The following is a 24,097-nucleotide window of genomic DNA, read 5'->3' as shown; positions in this document are numbered from 1 at the left end:
TCTGTCTCAGCAGACCACAGGTTACAGGGCTGCCATCACTCAGCCCACAGCCCCATTTCTCAAGTAACGCGGTGTCACGTCCCACATACCAAGCATTCCATTGAAAGTCGAAGTGTTTTTAGCTGCTCCTTTACAGACAGCTACAGCTCCTGCAGCAGCTCTGGGCAGCCCAAAGCACCACGGTCATGCCTGGCACCCACACCATCTATTGGGGCTTCTGAGGGGAAGTTCTGCCACAACACTTACAAATATTTAGAACCAACAATCAAAACCACTGCCCGGATAGCTTAAGGAATAGTCATGTTTAGCATTTAGTGATAATAAAAGGCAGAAGTTAAATACACGGTACTGAACTAGGACCTGCACAGATGGGAACAAAGTGTTTTGGCTGCAGGCTGTAAACCAAGCCTCTGCTCATAGGCACACTGCATAAAGCCAACCCATATGGAGATATACAGAGCATCCTGTCTTCCCCTCCATCCAAAATCCTCGGGTTTGCCAGATACACAAAATTAATTACAACTAATTAATTAATGAAGCCAAGCTGCCTCCTGCTTATTGCTAGGACACACTTCCAAGTGGATCAGGGCCTGGGGGCAGGAGCTGACTTGAGGTGTTCACTGTTACAGCCATGGGAAGCACCAACAAGCATTGACTGTCAGTTGTGCTCCTGCAACAGCCAAAGCTCTTCCAGCCAACTGCAATAACCAAACCTGCAGGACAAGGAGGAAGCTCCCACTTTCCTGATTTACCCCAAATACAAAACTTAAGTTAAGTGGGGTTCCGTACATCCAAATTAAGCTGAAATTTTTGCCTTCCAAATCCACAGACACATTATTGAGAATGTAAGAAAACTAGAAAGAGCAGCATTTCTATTACCTAAGGAAGCAAACAATTATAACCCTGTTAATGAACACAAATGCAAGAGAAACTTTGAGAAGCACATTACACTGCAATCAATAGGCTACGGACTATGAGAGGCAGCCACTGGAACACTGCAGTGTATTCTGCTACTGCCTGACAGAGCATTCAGTGCTAATAAGAAACTCTTTAAAATGAACTTCATTAGAAATGTGGATGCGTTAAATAAAGCTTCGGTTGTAATTGCTGCCAAGTTCTAACAAAACATAACACAGACGAGCAACAAAGTCCACTGCGCTCAGCTCATTACATCGCAGAGCTCTCGCAATGCATTGTTTTCATTGGTGTAAAAGAGATCCAACAAAAAAACAAAACTAAACCTCTAAAACCTTTAGCTAAATGATGATGACAAGTTGCTGGAAGCTCAGACATTAGAAAACATAGGTCACGTTTAAACACAGCCAAAAAAATGGACTTAATAGGATTTGGGAAGCCACTGGTTTGTGCCTCAGCATATTTTCCCCATGATTTCAAACATCCTGCTGTTCCAAAGGAGGATGAGAAAATGAACAGTCCTAGGAAGCAATTCAGACTTCACCTCCTAAATGAGCGCCTGCACAGCTGTGCTATTTGACCACAAACAGCATTTAACAGTCTCCCATCAGCACTGATGAATGTTTGGAAAGCAATATTTCCACAACAACACGGCACCTACAAACCCCTCCTCCATCTGGCACACACGTTTTGCCAACAGGATATTCCTGGCTAGTTTGAAAGACAACGGTAAATTAGTAAAACCTGATTAAAAACCAAATTAAAAGCTATCACAAATTGGGCTGTGCTGATTCCACTGATAAAACAGATGAGCAGCGAGCTTAGAAAAAAATCCCACAAGGACAACACGCATTATTCCCTTTAATAGAAGTTTCTTTTTGAGGCTTTGACATAGCATAAGAATTTACCATGTCAACTGGAAGTGTGATTTATGCTGCTTGAACAAATGCTGTGTTTCTTTATGTATTAACTCCTATTTAAGCATCACATCATAGACAGAAAATACTCAGTGATGAAAACACAGGAGGATACATAAAATCTGCATCCATTATCCAAGCAGGTCCAAAGTTACATTCATCAAGTTGAGCGTCTCACATTAAGGAAAGCATGACACAATGTTTCTCCATACTTACAGAAATATGCTGGAATATTTGCTATTATAAGAGCTGTTCTAATATCTCCACCAAAACAGCCAATATTTCCACTAACAGCCACCAAAAACCAGCATAGAAAGATTCAGAAACTCCATCTGGGATCAGAACTTCAGTGCTAGACTGGATCCTGCACTAGACTGGATCCTGCAACACTCAGTGTAACACATGCAAACCAGCCAGGTACTCATCCTCCTACAGAACTAAGACCTAAGACAACTAGGAAGTCTGACCAGAAACCAAAAGTAACAATTTCAACTTGTTTTCTTCACATCTGCAACATTCCAGTTACTCTGGATACACTCACTAACCATCACACTTTGATCTGTAGCTACAGCTTCCAATTCAAATTACTGAAGCTAAAGATGTCACCAGCAAAAGCTTTGAGCTTTCTTAAGGGTAAACATGGCTGGCCAGACCTTGAAGAGGGGGAAGAGTCTTGGCTTGGAACTACAGAAGATGCAGTGTCACAGTAGAAAACCCTAAAATTAGACCCATTATACTCAGTCATTTCTCAGAACCCTTCCTTCCAAGGGCCTGTCCTGTTCCTGAGGAAAATAAAATGAAAGGATTTTGAAGTACAGAAGAATCCGGTACTTCAGAGAGTTCTATCTTTATATCATCTACCTGGGAGAGAGAAAACAAAGAGAAGGAAAGGGAAGGAACAGTCTGAAAAGGTTCATCAGGCTACACACTTAGCAAAGAACTTCCCGGTGTGTCTGTAGGAAACAAAACATACACACAAACCAACAGAACTCCAGAGAATACGTGAGTCAGTGATCCATCAGAACAGCTCCTTCCCATGCAGTCAGCAGCAAGGAAAGCACAAGACGCCTTGCTGCTGTACAGCTTAAATGAGGCCGACTTCTGTGTTGGCTAACAAGGACAGCGCTCAACCATTTCTGCTGAGAAGGCCAGACACAATGAGCATAGCGAGTGTACCAACAAGGCAGTGAAACAACCCGGTCTGCACTGTAAGGCTGTCATTAGGATCCAGCAAGCAGCTCCAGTAAAACACAGTTCTTGTAACTCACCTGTTTGGTAATTCCAAATAATAACCACTTGGTACTTAGCATTCGATTTAAAGGTTTACAGAGAATACCAGTTTGCAAACAGAATACTCAGTCTTGGTACAAACAATTGATACTGTAAACCAGTAGCTCAACCCCTCATCCGTTTATGGGAACACATATTCATATCAAAGGCAAAACCAACCAGAGACAGTTAACTTTACAGGAGAAAGAAACCTACATTAGTTTTAGCATGTGTTATGAGGGATAAGAAAATCAATTCAGGAACGAGGATATGTCTCAGCACTGGGAAGTTAAAAGTTACTTTAAAGATTTATTTCTAGAGTACTTTCATACACTATGAGCAGCTCCAGTCAATTATAGAACAAGTGGATTATTTATAGGCAGCCTGTAAAACATCCAGTGCTTTCAAGTTTCCATAATGAGCAGGTAGGACCAGGGAGCTGAACTCAGGGACTGACACATGTTAACAAGGGTTAACAAAGCCATCAGGTACGCAGGAAAACCTTTCTGTGGGTTCCTATAGGACCAGCTCCCTGCTTGAATGTAATCAGTTCAAATGCAGGCACGTAACCAGGGCTGCTCATTTTTCGGAGCACAGAATGTTGTTTGCCCAGTTGAGTTCAGAATCTAAAGCACAGCAATCTATTTCATTACATTAAACCAAAACCAATTATATCTTTAAGTAAAACATACGGGGGGGGGCGGGGGGGGGGGGAGGGGGAAATTACAGATTGAATGAACAGAAATCAAGCTGCTCTTAGGCCCTTTCTGACTCTACAGTTCCTTGCCTGTCTGAGGTTTGGTTCATTAACTAGTTATTCAGCACATTTTTTGCCGTCACTGCCATATTTGCAAGTCTACACCTACATGCCTGCCTAACCACATTTGTATCAGCATATTCTGAGGCAATCTGGGCTGCGGTCCCAAAGCGCCTCTGCAGAGGACAGAGCACCCAGGGACCTGCACAAAGAGCACTGGGACAATGCAGCCTGTGACAGCCAGCTCTGGGCTGGTGCACAGGAGGGCAGCCATGCAGGAAGAGCTCACGAAGCCCACAGACTGCAGCCTGAACACGGTACCAGGATGCTGTTATGCGGCAGGATGAAATACAAGCCATCCCCCACAGCTGTTCATCTAGCTTTGAGCCGCTCTGGATACATATGGAGACTATGTTTAAAGCTGGCAATGCTAACAACTAGTCAAGCAACTCATTAGAAGTAAAAACAGAAAATACTTTCAAGATTTTCCTGTGTTAATATCATAAAACTCCTGCTGTTGCACCTTTGAGTCTCATAAATAAGAAGCAACAGTTCCAAGCTAGTCAAACAGGCAGCTCTGCTTCCTGTGGTAATAGACGTGTGACAAGACCATGGTGAAAGGAAAGTCCCCCTTTAAAGCTCAAGTTCTCTTTAAACACAAGGCGTGCAATCAACAACATTTCCCAGGAAAACACCACGAGGTGAAGCATCCCCTTCTAAATGCTCCTTTGAAGTATGCAGCTAATTACAAAGCAATCAGGCTTCACCAAAATGAAAGGAAATGCTTTAAAATAAACACAGAGACCAACACGCGGATGTCTGAAGCGCATTGGAAGTGCCAGACATGAACGCATGTGCTTTAAAAGCACAACTGTTGTGAACTGTCCACTTTGTAAACACTTCAAACGTTCCCTGATGTGTTTGGAAATGAAAAGTGATTCAGAAGGAGAACAAATCACCAACCTACGAAACAAGGCTTCCAGTGAACTGAAACAGGAGGTCTGTGCATGTTTGGATTGAAAAGAAGGAAACCAACCCGAGAATAGCAAATAGCTTAGAGAAAAGAAGCATGACATGAAACACTAAGCAGGCTTAGAGCTTTCCAAGGCACACCCATCCTTTATGACTTCTGGGCATGATGAGCCTAACTCTGCATCTGCAACATGGATTCCACTGCAGGAACCAAGCGAGGAGCTACTTTCCTTCCATCTCTGCCAAGGAAGGAATTCCCCAGCCCATCTCCAGACATCCCTGCCCAGGGAGGTTGTGGATGCCCCGTCCTTGGAGGTGTTCGAGACCAGGTTGGACAGGGCCCTGGGCAACCTGATCTAGTAAATGTGTATGTTTGGTGGCCCTGCCAGGCAGGGGGGTTGGAACTACATGATCCTTGAGGTCCTTTCCAACCCGGGTCATGCTGTGATTCTGTGTGACATGCAGAGCTCAGCCCATGATGTCCCTGCAGGATCAGACTGTTCTAACGTCACGGCTTCTTCCTCCCAGGTCTGCTGCAAACCAGGTGATTGAATGCTGCATTCTGGACAAACAGTAGTTTCACATCACTGAGATTTCTGATGATCTTTCCCTATGATGGTGGTTAGAAAAAAAACTGTTTCTTAATGAGTTCAGGGATTAATAAAGTGAACTTTTTTTTGTGGCCATCAGGAGTAAGAAACTGGAGCTGACTGCTACCATTGGTAAAACTAACATGAAAACAATCTAGAAACAGAAAATGACAGTTTCTCATGCAGAACTTGTTGGTTATTTAGGATAATCAGCACAAATAAACCGAATTTGCAAGTAAACCGAAATTACAGGCTGCAACAGCTTAATAGCTCACAGTCTTTTCCTATACTTAGTCTCAGAGAGTAATTAAAACCAATTTCCCCCGACCCTCTCAAGTATTCTGAGTGTGCACCGACACACACACAGAACCCAATGCACACACAGCACTGGGTATCCCCACACCCTGAGCACACACAAAGTTCCCAGCAACTCCCGTATTGAAAATCACAGGAGACAAAGACAGCAACACCTACAAACCCAAAGCGCAGCATTTGGAATGAGATCACAAACGGGTAATGCGTGTGAGTCAGGCGCTTCACCGAAATCCCCCCCATCTCCCTGGCAAACAAAAGGCATTTTTTTGCCTGCCATGTCTCCCACCTTAGCGCTCTGCCTTGGTTATAGATTCTTCCACGTCACGAACATAAAATACCTCGCTCCCTTTATCCACCTTCCTCAGGCCGCGCCCCGGGTCAGCCGGGCTGCACTGACCGCCCCCATCACAATCCCGACTCCGGGAGCCAGAGGAAAAGTCCGACACAGCCCCGTAGAGTTCTCCCCTTATATAAACGCCGGTACGAGGGGCAGCCGGGCCCGTTCCTGCCCGAGGGCCGATATCGGACGGGGGCGGCCACGAACATCCCCGCAGCCACCGGGCCGGGTGGGCCCGCACCGATGCGGCCCCCGCCCGCCCCACACAGGCCGCACTCACAGCACCGCGGGGTGAATCACCTGGGCCGGCGGGGGGATGGTGGTGGTCGCCGCTTCCTCTCGGTGCCGGTGTCTCTCCCCGGTCCCTCGGCAGAGCTCTGCGCCTCACAACGACGGCGGCGGTTGGGCGCCCGGCGGCGGCAGAGCGGCTCCTGCACGCACCATGGCGGCGCCGAGCCGCCTCAGGGCGCTGACGGCCCGCGGTCCCACGCACGGGCGGCCATGGCCCCGCTGCCTGCGTGCGCGCCGCCCCGCAACGCGCATGCGCCCGGCCCGCAGCTCCGCCTCACGACAGAGCGGGGTCGGTGCGTCTGTTAGGGCTCTAAATAGAGGTTGTGGGGCGGACCTTAATGGTCGGCATCACCTACATCACTGGGCAACCTGTGTCAGTGCCTCACCACCCTCACTGTTAAAGCTCTATCCAACCTAAATCTGTGAGCTTGAAACCATCTCCCCTTGTTCTATCACCACAGACCTTGCTGATAGAAGTCTGTCATACTGAAAGGCCGCTATCATCACCTCAGAGCCTGCTCTGCTCCAGCCTGAAGTGCTGCAGCTCTCAGCCCATCTTAGAAGAGCTGTTCCATCCTGTGGATCATTCTGTGCCAGCAGTGTGCCCTTGTAGCCAAAAAAGCCAACACTGGGGTGCATTAAAAAGAGCGTGTCCAGCAGGTCGAAGGAGGTGATCCTCCCCCTCTATTCTGCCCTGGTGAGGCCTCATCTGGAATATTGTGTCCAGTTCTGGGCTCCCCAGTACAAAAAAGACAGGGATCTCTTGAAAAGAGTCCAGCGGAGGGCCACAAAGATGGTGAAGGGCCTGGAGCATCTCCCCTATGAGGAGAGACTTAGGGAACTGGGTCTGTTTAGCCTTGAGAAAAGAAGGCTGAGAGGGGATTTGATCCAGGTTTATAAATACCTGAGGTGTGGGAGCCATAGTGGTGAGGCTGGTCTCTTTTCAGTAGTGCATGGGGACAGGACTAGGGGTAATGGGATGAAACATCAGCATAGGAAGTTCTGCATGAATGAGGGTGATGGAGCACTGCAACAGGCTGCCCAGGGAGGTGGTGGATTCTCCTTCTCTGGAGATATTTAAGACCCACCTGGACGCCGAGCTGTGTGACGTGGTGTAGGGAGCCTGCTTTGGCAGGGGGGTTGGACTTGATGATCTCAAGAGGTCCCTTCCATCCCCTACAATTCTGTGATTCTGTGTGTGATTCTGTGACCCTTCTCTGGATGCACTAACATCTGCTCACATAAAGGCTGCATGGCCAGGCCCCAGCACGCCCCAAAAAGTGGTAATGAAGAGCTGTAGAGCTTTTGACCTTCATACCTGAAAAGAAATCACAAAGCCGCACTGTCTCAGACATGAGAAACTTTGCTGTGGTGAGGAATGAGGGAATAAGGTGAACTGGAAAATCCTGTCATTCGCGAGGGCTGGGCGAGCCAACTCAGTAATTGCTTTTTTCCTTCCACCTCTAATGAGAACCCAAGCATTCATCAACATGTATTAAAAGAGCTCAGCCTCAACACATTTCACTCCATGAAAAATAGATACTAATATAAGGGTGTTATGTCCACATCATGCTTTGCAATATGAGCCCTCTCTGCATACAAAGGGGCCTGCTATACGCTCTGATGGGTCTATCTGGTGTTACTATTACACCTGACTTCCCTCCAGTTTGTCAGCCCAGACATCAGCAGAAAGGAGACCAAACATGCTATTACTCACTAATACTTGTTGGTACCACCACACCACATCTTATCACAAGGAGTACAAACCACCAGCTGTCATACAAGGCGTAAGAATCTCAGCTTCTATGGAGCACTTGTATTCTCCTGCTGTACATGGTGGGGGGGAAAAGAGTCACTTCTGTTCTTTGTGGTTTCGATTCAGAGCTGAATGAAGTCAGGGGCAATAGTGCAAGATCTGTCTCGTCAAGTACCACAACCTTCTGCTTTAAAACTCTCAGGACTTTTAAAGCCTTTTCCACATTTGACACTGAGTGATAACAATAATTAATTCCATGACTGTTTGTCTCTCATTATGAGCAGAAGCATTTGGATTACAAACTTGTACCAAACAGCAGCTGAGGGACTAAAGAGGACCACTTTGGTGACACCTCATTAAAGCTTTCAAAAGACATTCTCAGGGCTCAGATGATTTGGCAATTTGATTTGTCCATGTGGATGGACAACCGCCAGCACCTCAAACTGCTTACAAAGAAAAACCCTCATAAGAATTCTCTAAAGCAGCAAAATACGCTGACACGGCAGGACGCTGCACGCCTATGGGAGACAATAAAACAGGCAGTTTTATTTGAAGCTTCTTTCACAGTGAATTGTTTCATGAAATATTCATGCATATACATGTGAAAGCAGTAGGTCGCGCTGTGAGATGTAGTCACACAACGATTACATACGAAAATTAAGATTGGCTGTGAAACCTGATTTTGTGCCTTGTATGTACAACCTTAACACATCAATGGAAGCCATACATAGCAAATGTATCTGCCTGATTCAGCAGGTCTCACTCCTTAACCCCATCTCAGAACTTCTTTTCATTGTCTATAACCCTGTTTCCTAAATCTCTCCCCATCTCTCAGCTTCATATTGACTCTTATTTTTTCCTGTCATTCTCTCAGCTTTCCACAGCTTTCTAGCAATTTATCTTGTCCCAGTATCACAGTTTCATCTTTATTTCACTCTCTTCAGGAAACCACTTCTGCAGTATCTCTCATAATTACATCTCATATGATTACATACATTTTTACCACTTTAACAGCCCTGAGGAGTGCTGACTCCCAACAAATACACAGCTGCTGCGATTTACAACTTACCTAAGGGAAAGCCATACCAATGTCTGTGTTGAGAAGCTGGAGAGATGAGAGGTGATGTAAGGAAAATGATGAATCAGTTTTTGTTCGGGGAATAAAAGAATCACAGTTCTCTCCCCAGATCCCTTGCCAGTGGGGCTTGATTTAGAATACAAAGAATTTAAGTAAATAAAATAAAAATAATTAGGCTGAATAGTGGGAGAAGAATAATGGTCACATTCAGCAATCAGAGCAGCACATATTAGATGGGTACAAACCTCTAGTATTTATAACATCTCACAGTGCCAACACTATGTAAATAATTTGGAAAAAACTCATGTGAGGAAGCTGTACAAATATTGGTCCAACTTCCACCTTATTGATAATGAAGCCAAGACAGAGACTCACTGTATTAGTGATAACTTGAAAATGTGTTTCATTTCAAACCAGAGACGTTTCTATGTCTCCAGCTGAGCTGCCAGCTACTGAAGCACATTGCGTTATTGAACACTGCAAAGTTTCACTGTTTTGCCCACAGTCACACACTGATTCAGAATCAGAGCTTGCATTCATACATTGCTGTTCCTGGGGCACAGTGATGGCAGTGTCCAGTAAACCACGCTGTCTGTTGTATTACATTTAAGAGGTTAGGACAGCATTTGTGCACAAATCTGCCTTAGGCTGGAAACACTTGGACAGTGTAGACTTGAAGAGATGGACATTCTCACATGTCATTGCTGTTACTGCCTGCTTAGAACAAGTTTCTTTAGTTTCACCCTAGAGCATCCCAGGCATAGGGTATATCGGGATGCCACAGAGCGGACATTTGCTTTAAGATTTCCTCACTGCTTTTTCCTCTTCCTTGCCCTGCTAGAATTTACCACAGTGTAAACCCAAAGAGTACCACCCCAAAACAAACTTTTCTGTACAAAGATGCTGCTGTTTGGGCTCTGAGTTGCAATTATATGGTCTTAGTGAAACTCCTTTAACACTATGCACTTATTAATGTTAGGATTTAGCACCACCGTGTGTTCTTACAGCTGAGTTTAAGGACATATTTTTCTGTGCCACATGAACACCAGAATCAGAGCATTTTTCAGCAGTGTTGAGCACAAAGTAGTCCTAGTCATGGCTCAGGACACTAAAACACCATCATCATACCCAAAATGAAATATCATTTAGAAACATTGAATAGTTTTTTCAAACCAAAACCAAACAGGAAAACAATTAATGCCTCTTCTCCACAAGAGAGTTTTATCAAGGCCAATTAGGAAGTTATTAGAATGTATCAAAAAGATTGTAAGTAAAGAGCTGGTCACATTATAGTCTCATTTCTGTAGCCTGAGTTTGTTTAAAAAGGCCTCCAGGGTGCATAGTTTTATGACAGGGTGTGACTTTAATTACTACTTGTAACTTTGGAAGCTTTCCAGCACTACTGTACCATGCTGCCTCAGAGCACGATAGTTGTAGAGGGGAACTAGCATGAAAAGCCCTTCATGACTAGAATATATACACACTAACTGGTTCAACAGGGATTTGAGTGCAGTCAGAAGCTACACCTGACACGAACAGTCAGTGAAGTAACCTCCCATTTGCATCGCTTTTCTGGAAACCAGAGCACTTTTTATGCTCAAATCTGAATATAGAACAAAACTTAAAATCTGTATCCAAGCAGGAAACGCATAAAATTAATTCCCGGTCAGAAGAAAAAAAGACTGTGGAAAACCAGCCTTCTGTGCAGCTTTTTCTTATATTGCACCTTGCTCAGGTCTGCAACACAATGTGAGGGACAGTTCTTGCAGCGCTGTGCTCAGCTCTCCTTTCTTCTTCCATTTCCTATCACTGAACAAAAAAGGAGAAGGTCATTACTGAGCAAGAACTAAGACTAAAGGACCGACACATCCACTATTCCTCCCCTGCAGATTTAATTCTGACCACAGCTGCAGTCAATATCCTTCCCACCTGGTTTTACATCACACTTCAGCACTGATAGTTTTCTTTCCTTTAAACGATTTCTAAGGAGCAGAACATCTAAATGCAAAAGCTCATCTTTGCACAAACTAAGTTTTCCTTCTACACTCGTTATCAATGTCACAAAGCAACTACAGCTGAGCATCCCAGCAGCCCCCAACACGGCACCACTGATTCAAGGGATACAAAACCATACTCTGCCATGTAGCTTAGAAGCTACAAAGGACTTCAGGGCATCAATAAACCTCCTGTGAAGGTTATTAATGAAAGAGAGCAGCTGATGGCAGCGAACTGGTGGCTGTGGGCCGTGCCAGCCCACTCGCTCGGTGCCACCCGTGGATTTTACCTCAAAAATAAAATTAAATCAAATAATGAATTCCTATCAGAGCAGAGCAGGAAAATAACTCTGCAGCAGCAGTGATAACTCTGACTCTGACACATCTCAGCGTCTCCTGGCACACACAGACCACTACGGAACTACGGCTGGTACCGGCCCGGCCCGCCTGGATGCAGGGTCCCGGTTGGGCCTACACCGACAGTCCGCAGCCAACACGATCTAAAACACCCCGCTCCACCGAACCGGAACCAGCTCACATCCGCCATCCCTCCGCTTCCGGCGCGCTCCACTTCCGCTACCGGTGCGGCGGATCGCGGGTCGGTGCCGGTTCCGTTGCCAGGGTGAGGGGCCGCATCGCGCTGCCGCGGGTGGGGCTGGGGCTTCTGTATAACGGCTCTGCGGCCTCTATCGCCGTGAGGGGCCGGACCTGAAGGCTCCGTGCGCGGTAGCACCGGGCATTGCCGTGCTGGGGGTGCGAGGGGTGAGCGCGTCTCTCCTGGCCCCGCAACGTCCGCGGCACAGCGGGGCCTGCAGCCGCGAGGCCTCTGCGCTCCCCGTGTCACCGCCGGGACCGGCCTCAGCCGGGGATCCACGGCCGTTCTGAGCGCTCCGTCCCCGTTCCGTGCCGCTGCTCATCCCGCGGGTTGGGTTTGTCGTGCTCACGTTTTACGTTGCGGGGTGGAATACCCAGAAACATGGAGGTGTATCTCCCTCCCAGATCCAAGAACCACGCTTTATCTGCCCCAGTGCCCTTTTAACTTTAGGCTCTTGGTGGCCCTCGGGGCTCTGACAATGTCATCCATCTGACAATGACTAGAACAAACTTGGTTTCACTATCTTTCACTATCCCTTCTATACAACCCAGTCCATAGGAACTGAAAATCCCTGTGACTTTCTCTTTGGTCCTCATCTGTTCATTGAGTCACAGAATGGCTTGGGCTGGAAGAGACCTGAAAGATCATCTAGTTCCATCTCCCTGCCTGGAAACACTGATTCTATTGTCCACACCCAGTTCCATCAGTGTTTTGCACTGAATAAAGGTCATTCTGTTTGTTGTTTCTGATAACCTTCATCCTGAGATAACTGTACTTCTGCAAGGACTGGCAGCTGATGAGTGCTCTGCTTTATAGGGATCCTTTCAGTTTGAGGCCTGAGAAGTTTCCTTACTGCTTTTACTCAGTGCATTTGCTTGCAGAATGACTTCAGGCATGTGGTACAGTTGAGAAAGCAGGCCACAAACTCGTCTTTCTAAGCATAGAAATCTTGGTCTGAGGTTTATGGGCAGAGGTTATTTGTGATGAGCTAACACTGCTGATATGCAGCCTTAACCTCAGTTGATTCTCTTAATACTTCTAAGGCCATCTTTCACAGAATAATACTAATTCACAGGATAATACTATTCCCCGTCCAATTTGGGGATATTTGGAGATATTTTAAAATATAATAAAAATTGATTGTTCTAAAATGTATTCAGTTTGTTTTCAGGGATCTTAGAGGAGATAGTGAGGAAGAATGTTTTTTATTGTGCACAGCAGGCAGGTTGTATCTGATCCTCCATTTCTTATCTGATTTGAGCTTGGTGGGTATGTCTGAATAATTATTCAATTGTTCTTAACAAAGGATATTGTATAGGCAGGAATTACTTTGGATGAGAGCAGGTAACTGCTGAGAGCGATGCTGGAGAGGATGAGGAGTCAGACTTTTGAGTTCTGGCTTTTATTGGAATTGCCAGACCTGGATTGCCTGGTACAGTGCAATGCCTGGTACAGTTGAAGGTGGACACCCTCAGGTTTGGTTTTACTTTGTTTCTATGGCTCTTCTCCCTTTACTTTTTGGTCATCAATCTTTTAAGTGCGTTCTCACCATTAGTTGTGCAGAGGCCTTCTCTGGTTCTCTGACAGTTTGAAATGGCCTTTTCATACCCATTCCTTGATTCTCTGCTTCCAAACTTTGGCGGAAGAAAACATGTCTTTCCTTTCCCAGAAAGCTAGAAATCTTGCTTCTGTCTTTAGTGTGGGAATAAACCGTTGAATATAATTCACATAAATGATCTGGCGTAAATTAAAGGTAGTAATTACGATTATTTTGTCAGCACTGCAATGAAAGTGCAGTTCTTACAGTGTAATTGTACCGTGTAGGTGTGTATTTTGGCTTTGTTTTCAAACTGCTTTGATATTGCTACAGTGAGACGTGACCTGAGGTGTATTACTGCAGCTACTGCACAGATCTCAGTGAAAGTGAGTAGGGAAAGTGTTCGATCCACTTGAACTGTTGGTTCAGAACTGTTTTGGTTGGGTTTTTTTTGTGTATTTTAGGACTTGCTTACTTTCTGTTTAATAGCCACGTATGTTATGAGTGGTTTGATTGTGAAATTATTGCAGAGGACATTGAAATGACTTCTCTGATGCTGCAGTGCTCTGCTTGAATGCTGGCTGTGCTGCAAAAAGCTGTACCTGCACTGAACACACAGCAAGCGAGCATGTGCTACAGCAGACAGTGAGTGTGACACTGCTAAGTACATCAAAGTGGAACTCAAAGCCACAGCTGTAGTGCTGTTCTTTCTCCCTTAGTTTCACTATTGTATTAACATTTATCACCTGTGCATGCAAAACAAGCAGCTCACTGATGTACAACATCACAAAAATGTAAAAACAGACTATAATGTTTGTCTTCTGAAAAAAGAAATAACTACTCCTATTTCTTGCTTACATGATCATTGCATTTTTCTCCTCCAGCAGATTTTTCAGGAAATAACACTGAACATATGCTTCAAGGATGTCTCTCTCTCTCATAATAAAATGGGGAGGACAGGAGTATACGATAACCTCGCTATCAGAAGAGGACACTGTGTTGGATCTGAAGCAATCTCTTAAAGGCCTTACTGGAGTGTTACCAGAGCGCCAAAAATTACTTGGACTTAAGATGAAGGGTAATTATTTGTATTTATTATTTGTGAGATATTTAAGGAAGAGCATCCTCTTAGCTTAGTTAAGATGTGTGTATTAACAGAGCATCTACCTCCTAGATCTTGCTTTTGAATGAGCGCACACAGAGGGATCTGATACATCACTATGTAGTTCATTACTGATACATCTAAAGGGTCATTTTTAATGGCTGATGTGCAGCAGGTGTACCTTAAACATTTTTAATTCTTGTTAGTCAGACAAGTAGCATGTCTGTGATGGAGGATGACAATGCAGCTTGGAGTATTCTTGTGTTTTATGGGTAGCTAATTTCAGTTAAGCATGAAATATACTGACAGTTTACTAAAATCTCTCAGTTTGAAAAGAAAAATAAATGAACAAAAATGAACAATAAAAAAGCAAACAGAACTCTTATTGCTTTATAGGGAAACCTGCGGAGGATGATGTTAAGCTTGGAGCACTCAAGTTAAAACCAAATACTAAAATCATGATGATGGGCACTCGTGAAGAGAGTTTGGTAAATATTTTACTTGCTTATTAGCTTTAGAAGAGGGGGGAAAGGAAGATTGTATGTCTCCTCATTATGATTTTAAATCACTGCAAAATTAGTACTGCAGTAGATTTCTGGTATTTATGTAAACTTTTCTGTAAAACTTGAATAGCATTAAAGTCCCTTGTTTTGGGCTTAAAGTACAAACTTACAACTGTGATATCCCCACTGACTTCTGAAACCAAATCATCACTGTACTTGAGCATTTTTTTCTACTCGTGAAGTAAAATCACCTTTGTTAATTTTCATTTTTTGACTGTAATGTACAGTAACTGGGTCTGAATATGCACTGCTTTCTTTTAGTAATCCCAGTTATCTTTTATTATTATTCCACTAGGAAGATGTTCTTGGGCCGCCTCCTGATAACGATGATGTCATCAATGACTTTGATATTGAAGAGGAAGTTGTGGAAGTAGAAAACAGGTTAGGAATTCGAGCTATTAAAAACCTGTCCTGTTATGGAACGTGTTGTATGCATTTTAATTAACTGTAACTTTTTGTACTCTTATATTAGGGAAGAAAATCTACTAAAAATTTCTCGCAGAGTTAAAGAATACAAAGTGGAAATTCTGAATCCTCCCAGGGAAGGAAAGAAGCTGCTGGTGCTAGACGTTGATTATACACTATTTGGTGAGACTTTATGCAACTTGTGGGGTTGGTTTAAGAGAGCGATTTATTTGCCAGTTCCTTAGGTTCGATTTACAAATATACTTCAGTTATTTTGGCTTGTGTTGTACTACGTAACTTCTGTTTTGTAACAATTTGAGGTCCTCTGCTCATATTTTAAGAAGCATTGGCATTTGTAGATGTTGTATATTATTGATTTTGGTGCAGCAACTACTTATTTTCTCCAAGACGATGCAAAAAGTAGTTTAGGATTTTATCCAATGAACTCTTCTATTGACCAATGTGTATCTTGGACATGATGATGGCAGGATAAGACACTGTTGTAAAATAATGATCTCTGTATGTTCACAAGATCAACTGGACTAAGTTTGCAAGAATCTCTGGTCAGTATCTGGGCTGTTAGAATTAACAGATAAATTAATGGGTGTGACTCTTTAGTCTCATTAAAGATATTCAGACACACAGCTAAGCACGCAAATTCCTTTAAGGATCAACAGATAAATATCCCTTCTTCTTTGCACCTTTAAAGTAGAAATGGTGCCTTATTCTAAGTTCCTTCATAATTTCAGATTTCTCCATGTGCTTCTCAAGCAAAACATTTCAAGTCCCTGGGTGAACAGGACAGTCATACCTAACATCCGACACTCTATAATAAATTTCTGCCTTCTTGTATTCCTTTTAGACCACAGATCTTGCGCTGAAACTGGAGTAGAACTGATGAGGCCGTACCTTCATGAGTTCCTGACATCTGCATATGAGGATTATGATATTGTAATTTGGTGTAAGTTTATGTACTCAGTGCTAAGACTTCATTATAAACTATCATTTGGAGCAGACTCCAGCTGGGAGGCTTTTATATCACTTTTTATGTGAATTACAAGATGTAAAGCAGTACATGAACGATCAGCTGTGATGTATTCACCTGGAATATTGCTGTTATGAATGGATCTAATAACAGTATAAAGCTCAATATCCGTTTACTGAATGTTACTTTGTACAAACAAACAAATGCTTAAAATAAAACAGTTATAAAACCAGCATTCAAACACTGCTGGGTATCTTAGCTCTGCAAATAATTTCAGTCTAGACAATAAGCCATAGCAATAAAAAACTGGAAACAGACCAAACTCACATGTCTATAGGGATGACTGATGCTTTGCTTTAGTGCAGCTTCCCTTCCTGTCTGACAGCTGGAGCCAACATAAAATTTAAACTTGTTTTACAAAACTTAGCTTTCAAAGTCTGAAACGATGCTTCCACATATTCCTAGGTCAGCTGGCAACATTGATACTTTGTCCTTTCTCAACCTTATGAATTCTTACAGTGCTTCCAGGAGAAAATCCCATAAAGACAACGTTCCTCAAACCAGATGTAGCCTGTTCTATGGCTCTCAAGAATGTAATTCACTAACAACTGATCTAAAAATGTTTTTAAATGCACGCAGTGCTTAATCTGGTTTTCATTTGAAAGTTAATCTTTTCCAAATTAAAATAAACTTCCATGAAGGCAGACTGTCATGAAAGCAGTGAACCCTGAAAGCTGTGACAATGATGGGTCTTTCTGAAATGGAGGTCTGTAAACCAAATTGATACCTAAACAGTTTTTTGCTTTTTTTTTTTTTTTTAAATCTATCAATGATGTACTGATAAATAATTATTTGGTTTATCCCTTTTCTTTCAGCTGCTACCAATATGAAGTGGATTGAAGCTAAAATGAAAGTAAGTTGTTCTGAAAAGGTGCAGTTTGTTACTACTCTAGCCTGCTGTTCATCTAGTTGGGTTTATGTTCACTGTTATAGAGAGATTTAGTGACCAAGGAGACTGTATTAATCAATATCCAAGTTTTCTGAATCTTTGTAGTCACTTTAAAATACCTTTGACACAAAACTAGATAAAATCTAATTTTAGAACTCCACACAAACCATCAAAGCAGGAGGCACTAAATTTAGCAGAACTAAGCACAAGTCAGTACTTGCTGAAACTTAGTCACATAGCCTTTGCTGTTGCTTTCATCTTAGCTCTAATTACAGAGTTCTAATCTCAAGCACAGCACAATTCTTTAAGAGAATGGACAGATGTGGCATGCTGGAATAGGTTATCAAGAGAAAACTTTCCATCATCATCCTGTACCTCTTTCAGCTGTGTGATTTTGTTTCTTCCTCTGCTTTATTAAAACATCTGTAAATGCTCCTCTTTCAATCCTGGTTTCTTCCATATCTAAACTGGGCAATGAGCCAGCTTTGCACAGCTGACCTAGTAAACATATTTACAGCCACGCTTAGCTGTAAACCTAATGAGCTTAGTAAGATGTGCTGCTGCATGTTTGGTTGGTGGGTTGGTTTTTGTTTATAAATCAAAGCTTGAGTCACAAAAAAAAAAACATCCAAATTAACTTTATCTCACCTTTTTTTAATTGACTTTTTCAGGCTGTAACGTAGCAAAGAATTTATAAATGTTGTCTATTTCAAAACAGCGATTTGCAGTGATTTTTTTTAAAAGCAAAAATCCTTCAGAACAATCTCAGAAATGAGAACCTTTAATCAGAACTCTGAACTGATTAAAGGAGATTCCATCTCTTGTTTATGTTTAATCTATGAATCAAGTGTATTTTATTGATAAAGGTACTGTAACTGCAGCTTTGTAATACAGAACTATGACTTCAAGCTAGAATAGGTTTGTGGCTCAAATATTCCTGAAACAGTTTGTGGTTGTTACCATGCGGTTAATTTTCTGGCTGTATCAAAACCACTGTATCAGAGAGAGGTAAGTGCAAGTGTGACGAAATAGAATACGAACATCACATCTTGCATGTGGGATTTACCATTTAAGGGAAAACCCTTTGTTTTGCTGCAGAATCCATCAAAGCAGTAGGATTAAATCTAGTGGAAGACCACTGTTCTGAACAGGGCTGTTTACCTTGCACTAGTCACCTTTCCAGCCCTTTCACGTTAGCAGTTCACAACCTCCCCGTGCCTACTGCTGTGTCTCATCTCTTGAGATTCCTAACACTAAAATACAACTGTTGCTTCTCCACAAACTAATTGCATCTCTTCAAGTATTGCCTTTTGTCTGGGAGCAATGATCCCAGCAGTACTTGACACTGATGAGTTTATTTTAAAGTATTAAAAAGAGAAATGTCAGATAACTATGTTCAGTCTCTTATTCTCCATCTGTTTATGCCCAGAATTCAGATGATACAGAACAGCTCTTTTTCAGTATAAGAGGACATTAACCTTGGTATTTAGCACTTTTCATTTGCAAGACTCACTTTTCCATATAAAAGCAATCAGTTAAGTGTGGCTGTATATCTGCAAGACAACTGTTACAGTGGATATTTTCTCCACAATTATGCAGCTTTGCACATTATTGCTGTCACATACATCAGAAGTTAAAGCAGCAATGTGTGTCACATAGTAGATATCAGTAGATTTTACTATTACTTCTCTGCTCATCCTCATCAGCTTACCCTTTGACAACATATTATAACATGGTTCCATCTGTACAGCAGTAGAATTGTTATCATCTGAAGCTTTAATAATTAATCATTGTGATGCAGGAGCTTGGTGTGAGTACTAATGCAAACTACAAGATAACCTTTATGTTGGACAGTGCTGCCATGATAACAGTGCACACCCCTCGAAGAGGACTAATAGATGTAAGTACAGTTCTTTCCTCACTATTTTCTACATTCAGATTACATGTTAATTCCATTGAAATATTTAAGAACAAGGTTTACCAGGGTTCTTTTTACATGTTATTCTTGCAGGTGAAGCCTCTTGGTGTTATCTGGGGAAAGTTTTCAGAATATTACAGCAAAAAGAACACTATTATGTTTGATGATATTGGCCGAAACTTCCTAATGAATCCACAAAATGGACTCAAGGTAACATTAACTGGAAATTTTATATATTACCATTTTTTAATATAATATATTAAATATTTAATATAACTCTTTTTCATATTTTTGCTTTATATTAAAGTAAGACTGTTCTTAATTAGCAAAGGTGCATATTTTATTGTATTTCTTATTAGATTGCCCTTTGGTTGGACTAGCACTTCCCTAATCGTAGTTTTAAAGCATTGATTCCCTAAACGAGCTTTTAAGAGACTTCCAAAGCACTTAAATTGTTATTTCTGCTTACGTTGTTACTGCAAACTATAATCAATGTGGACATTGTTGACGGGCAACATTAAAATGTGATGTTGAATCGTTAAGAGTGGTTGTATTCAGAAAACAAATCAAATAACAAGCTGCTGTACTTCATGTTAGCACATCAACACAATGACAAGCATTTTGTTCCCCACTGGTAATTAATACCTGCAGCCACTTTGACTGCAAAACAGCAAATATTTCATTTTATAAAACTGTCAACTAGTTCCTGCTCTAAAACTTCTAATCATCAGTGCTGGCTCAGAATAAGAACACAACTTCAATTCTGTGGTGCAACAATATGTACTACAAGGATCTCCGCAAGTTTCTTTAAAACAAATTCAAAACCAGAAATCTAAGATTGAGTTTCTATGAAAATATCCACAATTTGAGGTAGATGGCAATTGTTGATACCTGTCAAGATGGCATTGATTGGAACTGCACAAAATTATGAGAATCAAGGATTGTGCTGGGAAAGGATTAGCCAGAGAGCTCCCTCTAGTTCAGATTTCAAAGGTGTTTGTCAAAATGTTACTAACAGAGCTGCAGACAAGGACGTTGAATCACTAAAATAAAGCACAGGTATATTGTATTCCAAGCTTAAAGCAGTTTTCAGACAAGCTTTACGTCTAACATCTCTTGTCACAGAAGCTGTGATTATAGTCAGATGCATTTTGTTTAAAAAAAAAGCATCTGGTTCCAAGGATACCACACAGCTCAAAGCACAGCTGAAACCCCCTCATTTCTCCTGCAAAAACATCTATGAAATCATGTTAGAAAATGTGACAGTCCATCGCAGATCGATTTATCATTCTGACTGCCCGGGAGGGAAAGGCTTGAAGAAATACAAGATTGACAGAACAAATTTCTTCCTGGTGAGCATGCAAGACAAAACCCCTGAAATCCAGATTGCATCAATAAAAAGAGAAATTGGAGGTGACTGCTAATGGAAAACTTTTTCTTCCTCTCACCTAAAAGAAGTTAAAATTTGATGCAGCACTGACAATATTTTGACTATGTGGTAAACGTTGTAGAATCGTGTTTTTCTCACTTGGAGCAGATGATGATAACCACTTTTTCTTTTTTTAATAGATAAGGCCTTTTATGAAAGCACATTTAAATCGGGATAAAGACAAGGAGCTTCTAAAGCTCACTCAGTACCTCAAAGAAATCGCAAAATTAGATGACTTTTTGGAGCTGAATCATAAACACTGGGAAAGGTAGGAACAAAGTCAAAAACCTTCCTTCTTTCTGTTCCTGACCCCACTGTGTTTTGCTTAATATCATCTGTAGAAAGACCAGAAACAGCTCAGCTGGTGAACTTGGATGTGACTTAAAGCTACGAATGTCATTTAGTTTGAGCAGGATTTTAGAAGGGCTGTATTGTTTAGGCTGCCTCTCTAGGAAGAGAAAGTTTCTGACAGAATGGACCTTCTTTTTCCTGCTACCTCAGAGTTCAGGATCACTGAAGCAGTTATGCTTCTTAAAAGGGGGGAAAAAAAAGTTCTGAAGAAGCCTGATCCTTGTAAACTTTCTTTTCTCCACTCCTACAAGGTTAGGCTGTCAATTCAGATCTCACATCCTTTGCTGCAAGGAGGTTACTTCTGAGGTTTGTGTTGTTAGAGTGGCTCTCAGGCACTATCCAGGTTTGTAGTGCTACAGTATTCACCAGTAACGTAAGCATTACAAATCCAAGTTCTCCAAATGCTTAAATTAAGCACCAATTACCATCCTAATTTTTGCTGTAGAATGACCAGCTGAAGCATTTAGGTAAAATTATCATGTTTGATCTTATGCATTAGCCTAGATCTTCAATACATGTTAAAAAAGAGCGTGGACAATATGCTATTAAAAATACACCCATTCAGGGCTTAAAAGAACAGCCTTGCAAACTTGATCACAGTCTAATTTCTGGTTATTAATAATTAGATTTTAGTGAAAAAATCGTAGTTTGTGCATATAAAAGATGAATATGTTTGTGCCTGCTTATTTTGTGTGAAACTATTTTTGCTTCTTTCAGGTATCTTTCAAAGAAACAAGGACAATAACAGTAACAAAGTTGTTTAGCACTGAATCAAAGGGAACTTCACTCAGATCATTGGACTTTTCCTTGCTTATACGCTAGAGTATAATAGTGCTGGACACTGGATACAATGCCAGAACGACTGCTATACTTGGTCTTCCAGTTGGATGGTTGTGGGTTATTTTTAGTTGTTGTTTTGTTTCATGGTGGGTTTTTTTGTTTGTTTTCTCCTAAAGATCACAGCAATAAGCTCAGAGTGGGAGAAACAAGTCAGTTACTTTTTCTAATGTTCAGTTCTACAGTGTTACTACAAATAGTTTCTTCTCCTTTTCTGAAGTACAACCATAACCATTAAAGACCAAAACCATTCTGAAACTAGAAAAAAAAAAAACAATTAGACCAAAAAAGTTGAGTAAGGAGCCAATTTTGACAGTGTATGAATTGTATAAGCCCTCTATTCCCTTCATCTTTAGAAACAGTCTCCCTCACCCAGTCCAGTATTTAAATCTATACAAGTTGTCTAAGTTTGGTATGTATTAGTATGTCAGTGTTTCTCTGTGCAAGACAGTAAGATGGGAAGGTACCACCTCTGTGGGCAGTTTCTCCCAATACGTGAACTTGTACTATAAAGCAGTGTTTACTGGAAAACAAGACTGCAACTTGAGGGAGAAAATCCCACTCCTGTCTGGTAAGTGAAAAGCAGCCTGCCTGAAAAACTCTCATACATCAAACAAAGGGTTTAGGCCTCAGATGGGAAAGTCGCATCCCTAACAAAGCATGAACAAAACCCTTGTTCTCTTCTAGCTCAATCTTGTCCAAGTGCAAACACTGTGTTTAAATACAATATCCAGCCATACTGTTCTTAAAACGTCATTTACTTGTGCTGCTTATGCCTGCACTGTAGAAGTGTGATGTGACTGCTGTTTGGCATTACCAACACTTGTGCGTTACGCAGTTCATGTATTTGAAAGAAGTCTGACCCTTTCAAATAAAAATGGTATATATTGTTCTTAAGGAACTATAGCAGTTGTGTAAATAATAAATACCTTTTTCATAAGTTCGCGCCCTGTCTTATCTATTTGTTTCACCTAATAGAGAATCCAGTGATAACCTCCATTTTGAGGTGTTTCTTCAGAATCCACAGACACAGATTTCATATCAGTTGTTAAATAAGAGACCAGTATGTGCCGCTGCAGATTAGAGCGCTGGTATTGAATGGCAAAGCATGTAGCTGCATGGGAAAGGAACCTTGACAGCAAATGTCAGAATGTCAGGACAGCAGACACAAATGAGCTGTTAAGATGAGCACGTTAGGCTCCGGCTCAATGACCTGTCAGAAGATATACAGTTTCTTATGTGCTGCTCTTTGTGGTTTAGTGCCAACTCAAGCTGTGTTTTAAACTAGTAAACCTGAAACCTGATGCATAAAAATCTTTTTTTTTGGCAAGTATGGAAGGTGAATTTCTGAAGTTTTGTCTCCTAGAGCTGATATCTGAACTGGGTGGCTGACTTGCTTGTGTATGGAGGTTGCTCCAAAAGTAATGCCTCCTATTTATTTCCATAGAAACTAAAATTGATTAAAAGGGCTCAATAACAATTGACAGAGTAATGGTAGGAAGGTTCAGCTTCTCCTGCCATATCACCAACAACCACCTCTCCCCTTGCAGGCCAACATAGTGAAATTGGAGGCATTACTTTCAGAGCAGCCACTGTACTCTGAGTGTAGATCGACTCTGAGGTTTGAACTGTGAACAAAAGTTCACAGAACAAAGAACACAGGGTTGCTATACAAAGTACTACACCAGAACATGCTGAGCCTGACAGCTGGAGAAGACAGAACTAAGGGAATGTGTTTAAATGCACACTCATGTCTTGTTCAAAGGCAGCGTACGCACACAAGTTGCATAGTAAAGAGGTGGTCCTCCTTTCTTTTGCTTTGTACATGAAACTTGTTTCCCCTATTGTATTTTGTCTCTGAAGATTGGTCTCAATTTGAATGGTGCTGAATAGAAACCTGGGTGCTTCACTGGTTCTCAAAAGTGCTGCAGTTTTCCTCAGCTGACAGATTGAGATACATGAAATTATAAAGCTGTGCATAAGTCAGGTGCTAAACTGATATTCACCAAATCCCACAGCACCAGAGCGAGGGCTCACTCATGTGAACTGAAGCAGCTTAAAGCCATTATAAGTGGCAGGTAGTGATCCGCCGCAATTTGTTGCCAATGGCTGGAGCTGGGGCAGGTGCTATCAGCAAGTTCAGAAAGGAATTCAGCTCTCACATTCCTACAGTGGGACATTTCCAGGCCTCACATTATAGATCATCTGATTTGTGCCAAACTACCAACATTTACA

The 24,097-nt window shown here is 42.0% G+C and overlaps 2 protein-coding genes and 1 long non-coding RNA gene across 5 annotated transcripts in view; 1 reads left to right on the top strand and 2 right to left on the bottom strand.

Annotated features, from left to right (window-relative positions):
- RNF145 (ring finger protein 145) overlaps positions 1-6,618 on the bottom strand; it is a 36,117-nt gene extending 29,499 nt beyond the window's left edge. Inside the window, exon 1 of the mRNA XM_015876216.2 lies at positions 6,373-6,618. The gene's annotated coding sequence lies outside the window, so the exon portion shown is untranslated. The remainder of the gene's footprint in view (positions 1-6,372) is intronic.
- Positions 6,619-8,645: 2,027 nt separating this feature from the next.
- Positions 8,646-12,006, bottom strand: LOC107320462. 2 transcript variants are annotated; one of them, XR_004308913.1, is made up of 2 exons: positions 11,730-12,006; positions 8,646-11,006 (listed from the first exon to the last, which is right to left on the bottom strand). It is a non-coding gene; the product is annotated as an uncharacterized LOC107320462 (long non-coding RNA). The 2 variants fall into 2 exon arrangements; XR_001558265.1 differs by having other exon boundaries at positions 11,701-11,793.
- UBLCP1 (ubiquitin like domain containing CTD phosphatase 1) lies at positions 11,740-22,802 on the top strand. Of its 2 annotated transcripts, none has more exons than XM_015876360.2 (11): positions 11,740-11,813; positions 14,211-14,401; positions 14,822-14,913; positions 15,284-15,369; positions 15,461-15,576; positions 16,256-16,354; positions 17,254-17,291; positions 19,129-19,227; positions 19,339-19,455; positions 20,815-20,942; positions 21,743-22,802. In XM_015876360.2, the coding sequence occupies exons 2-11, from the start codon at positions 14,248-14,250 to the stop codon at positions 21,768-21,770; spliced, it is 957 nt and encodes a 318-aa protein (XP_015731846.1). In that variant the 5' UTR covers positions 11,740-11,813; positions 14,211-14,247; the 3' UTR covers positions 21,771-22,802. The 2 variants fall into 2 exon arrangements, with proteins under 2 accessions (XP_015731846.1, XP_015731847.1); XM_015876361.1 differs by having other exon boundaries at positions 11,741-11,813; positions 14,208-14,401.
- Positions 22,803-24,097: the final 1,295 nt, after the last annotated feature.

Source organism: Coturnix japonica, chromosome 13 (assembly GCF_001577835.2).
Source record: "Coturnix japonica isolate 7356 chromosome 13, Coturnix japonica 2.1, whole genome shotgun sequence".
In the NCBI taxonomy this organism is placed as follows: domain Eukaryota; kingdom Metazoa; phylum Chordata; class Aves; order Galliformes; family Phasianidae; genus Coturnix; species Coturnix japonica.
The sequence above is the reverse complement of the archived record's forward strand: the minus strand, read 5'-3'. Positions and strand labels throughout refer to the sequence as shown.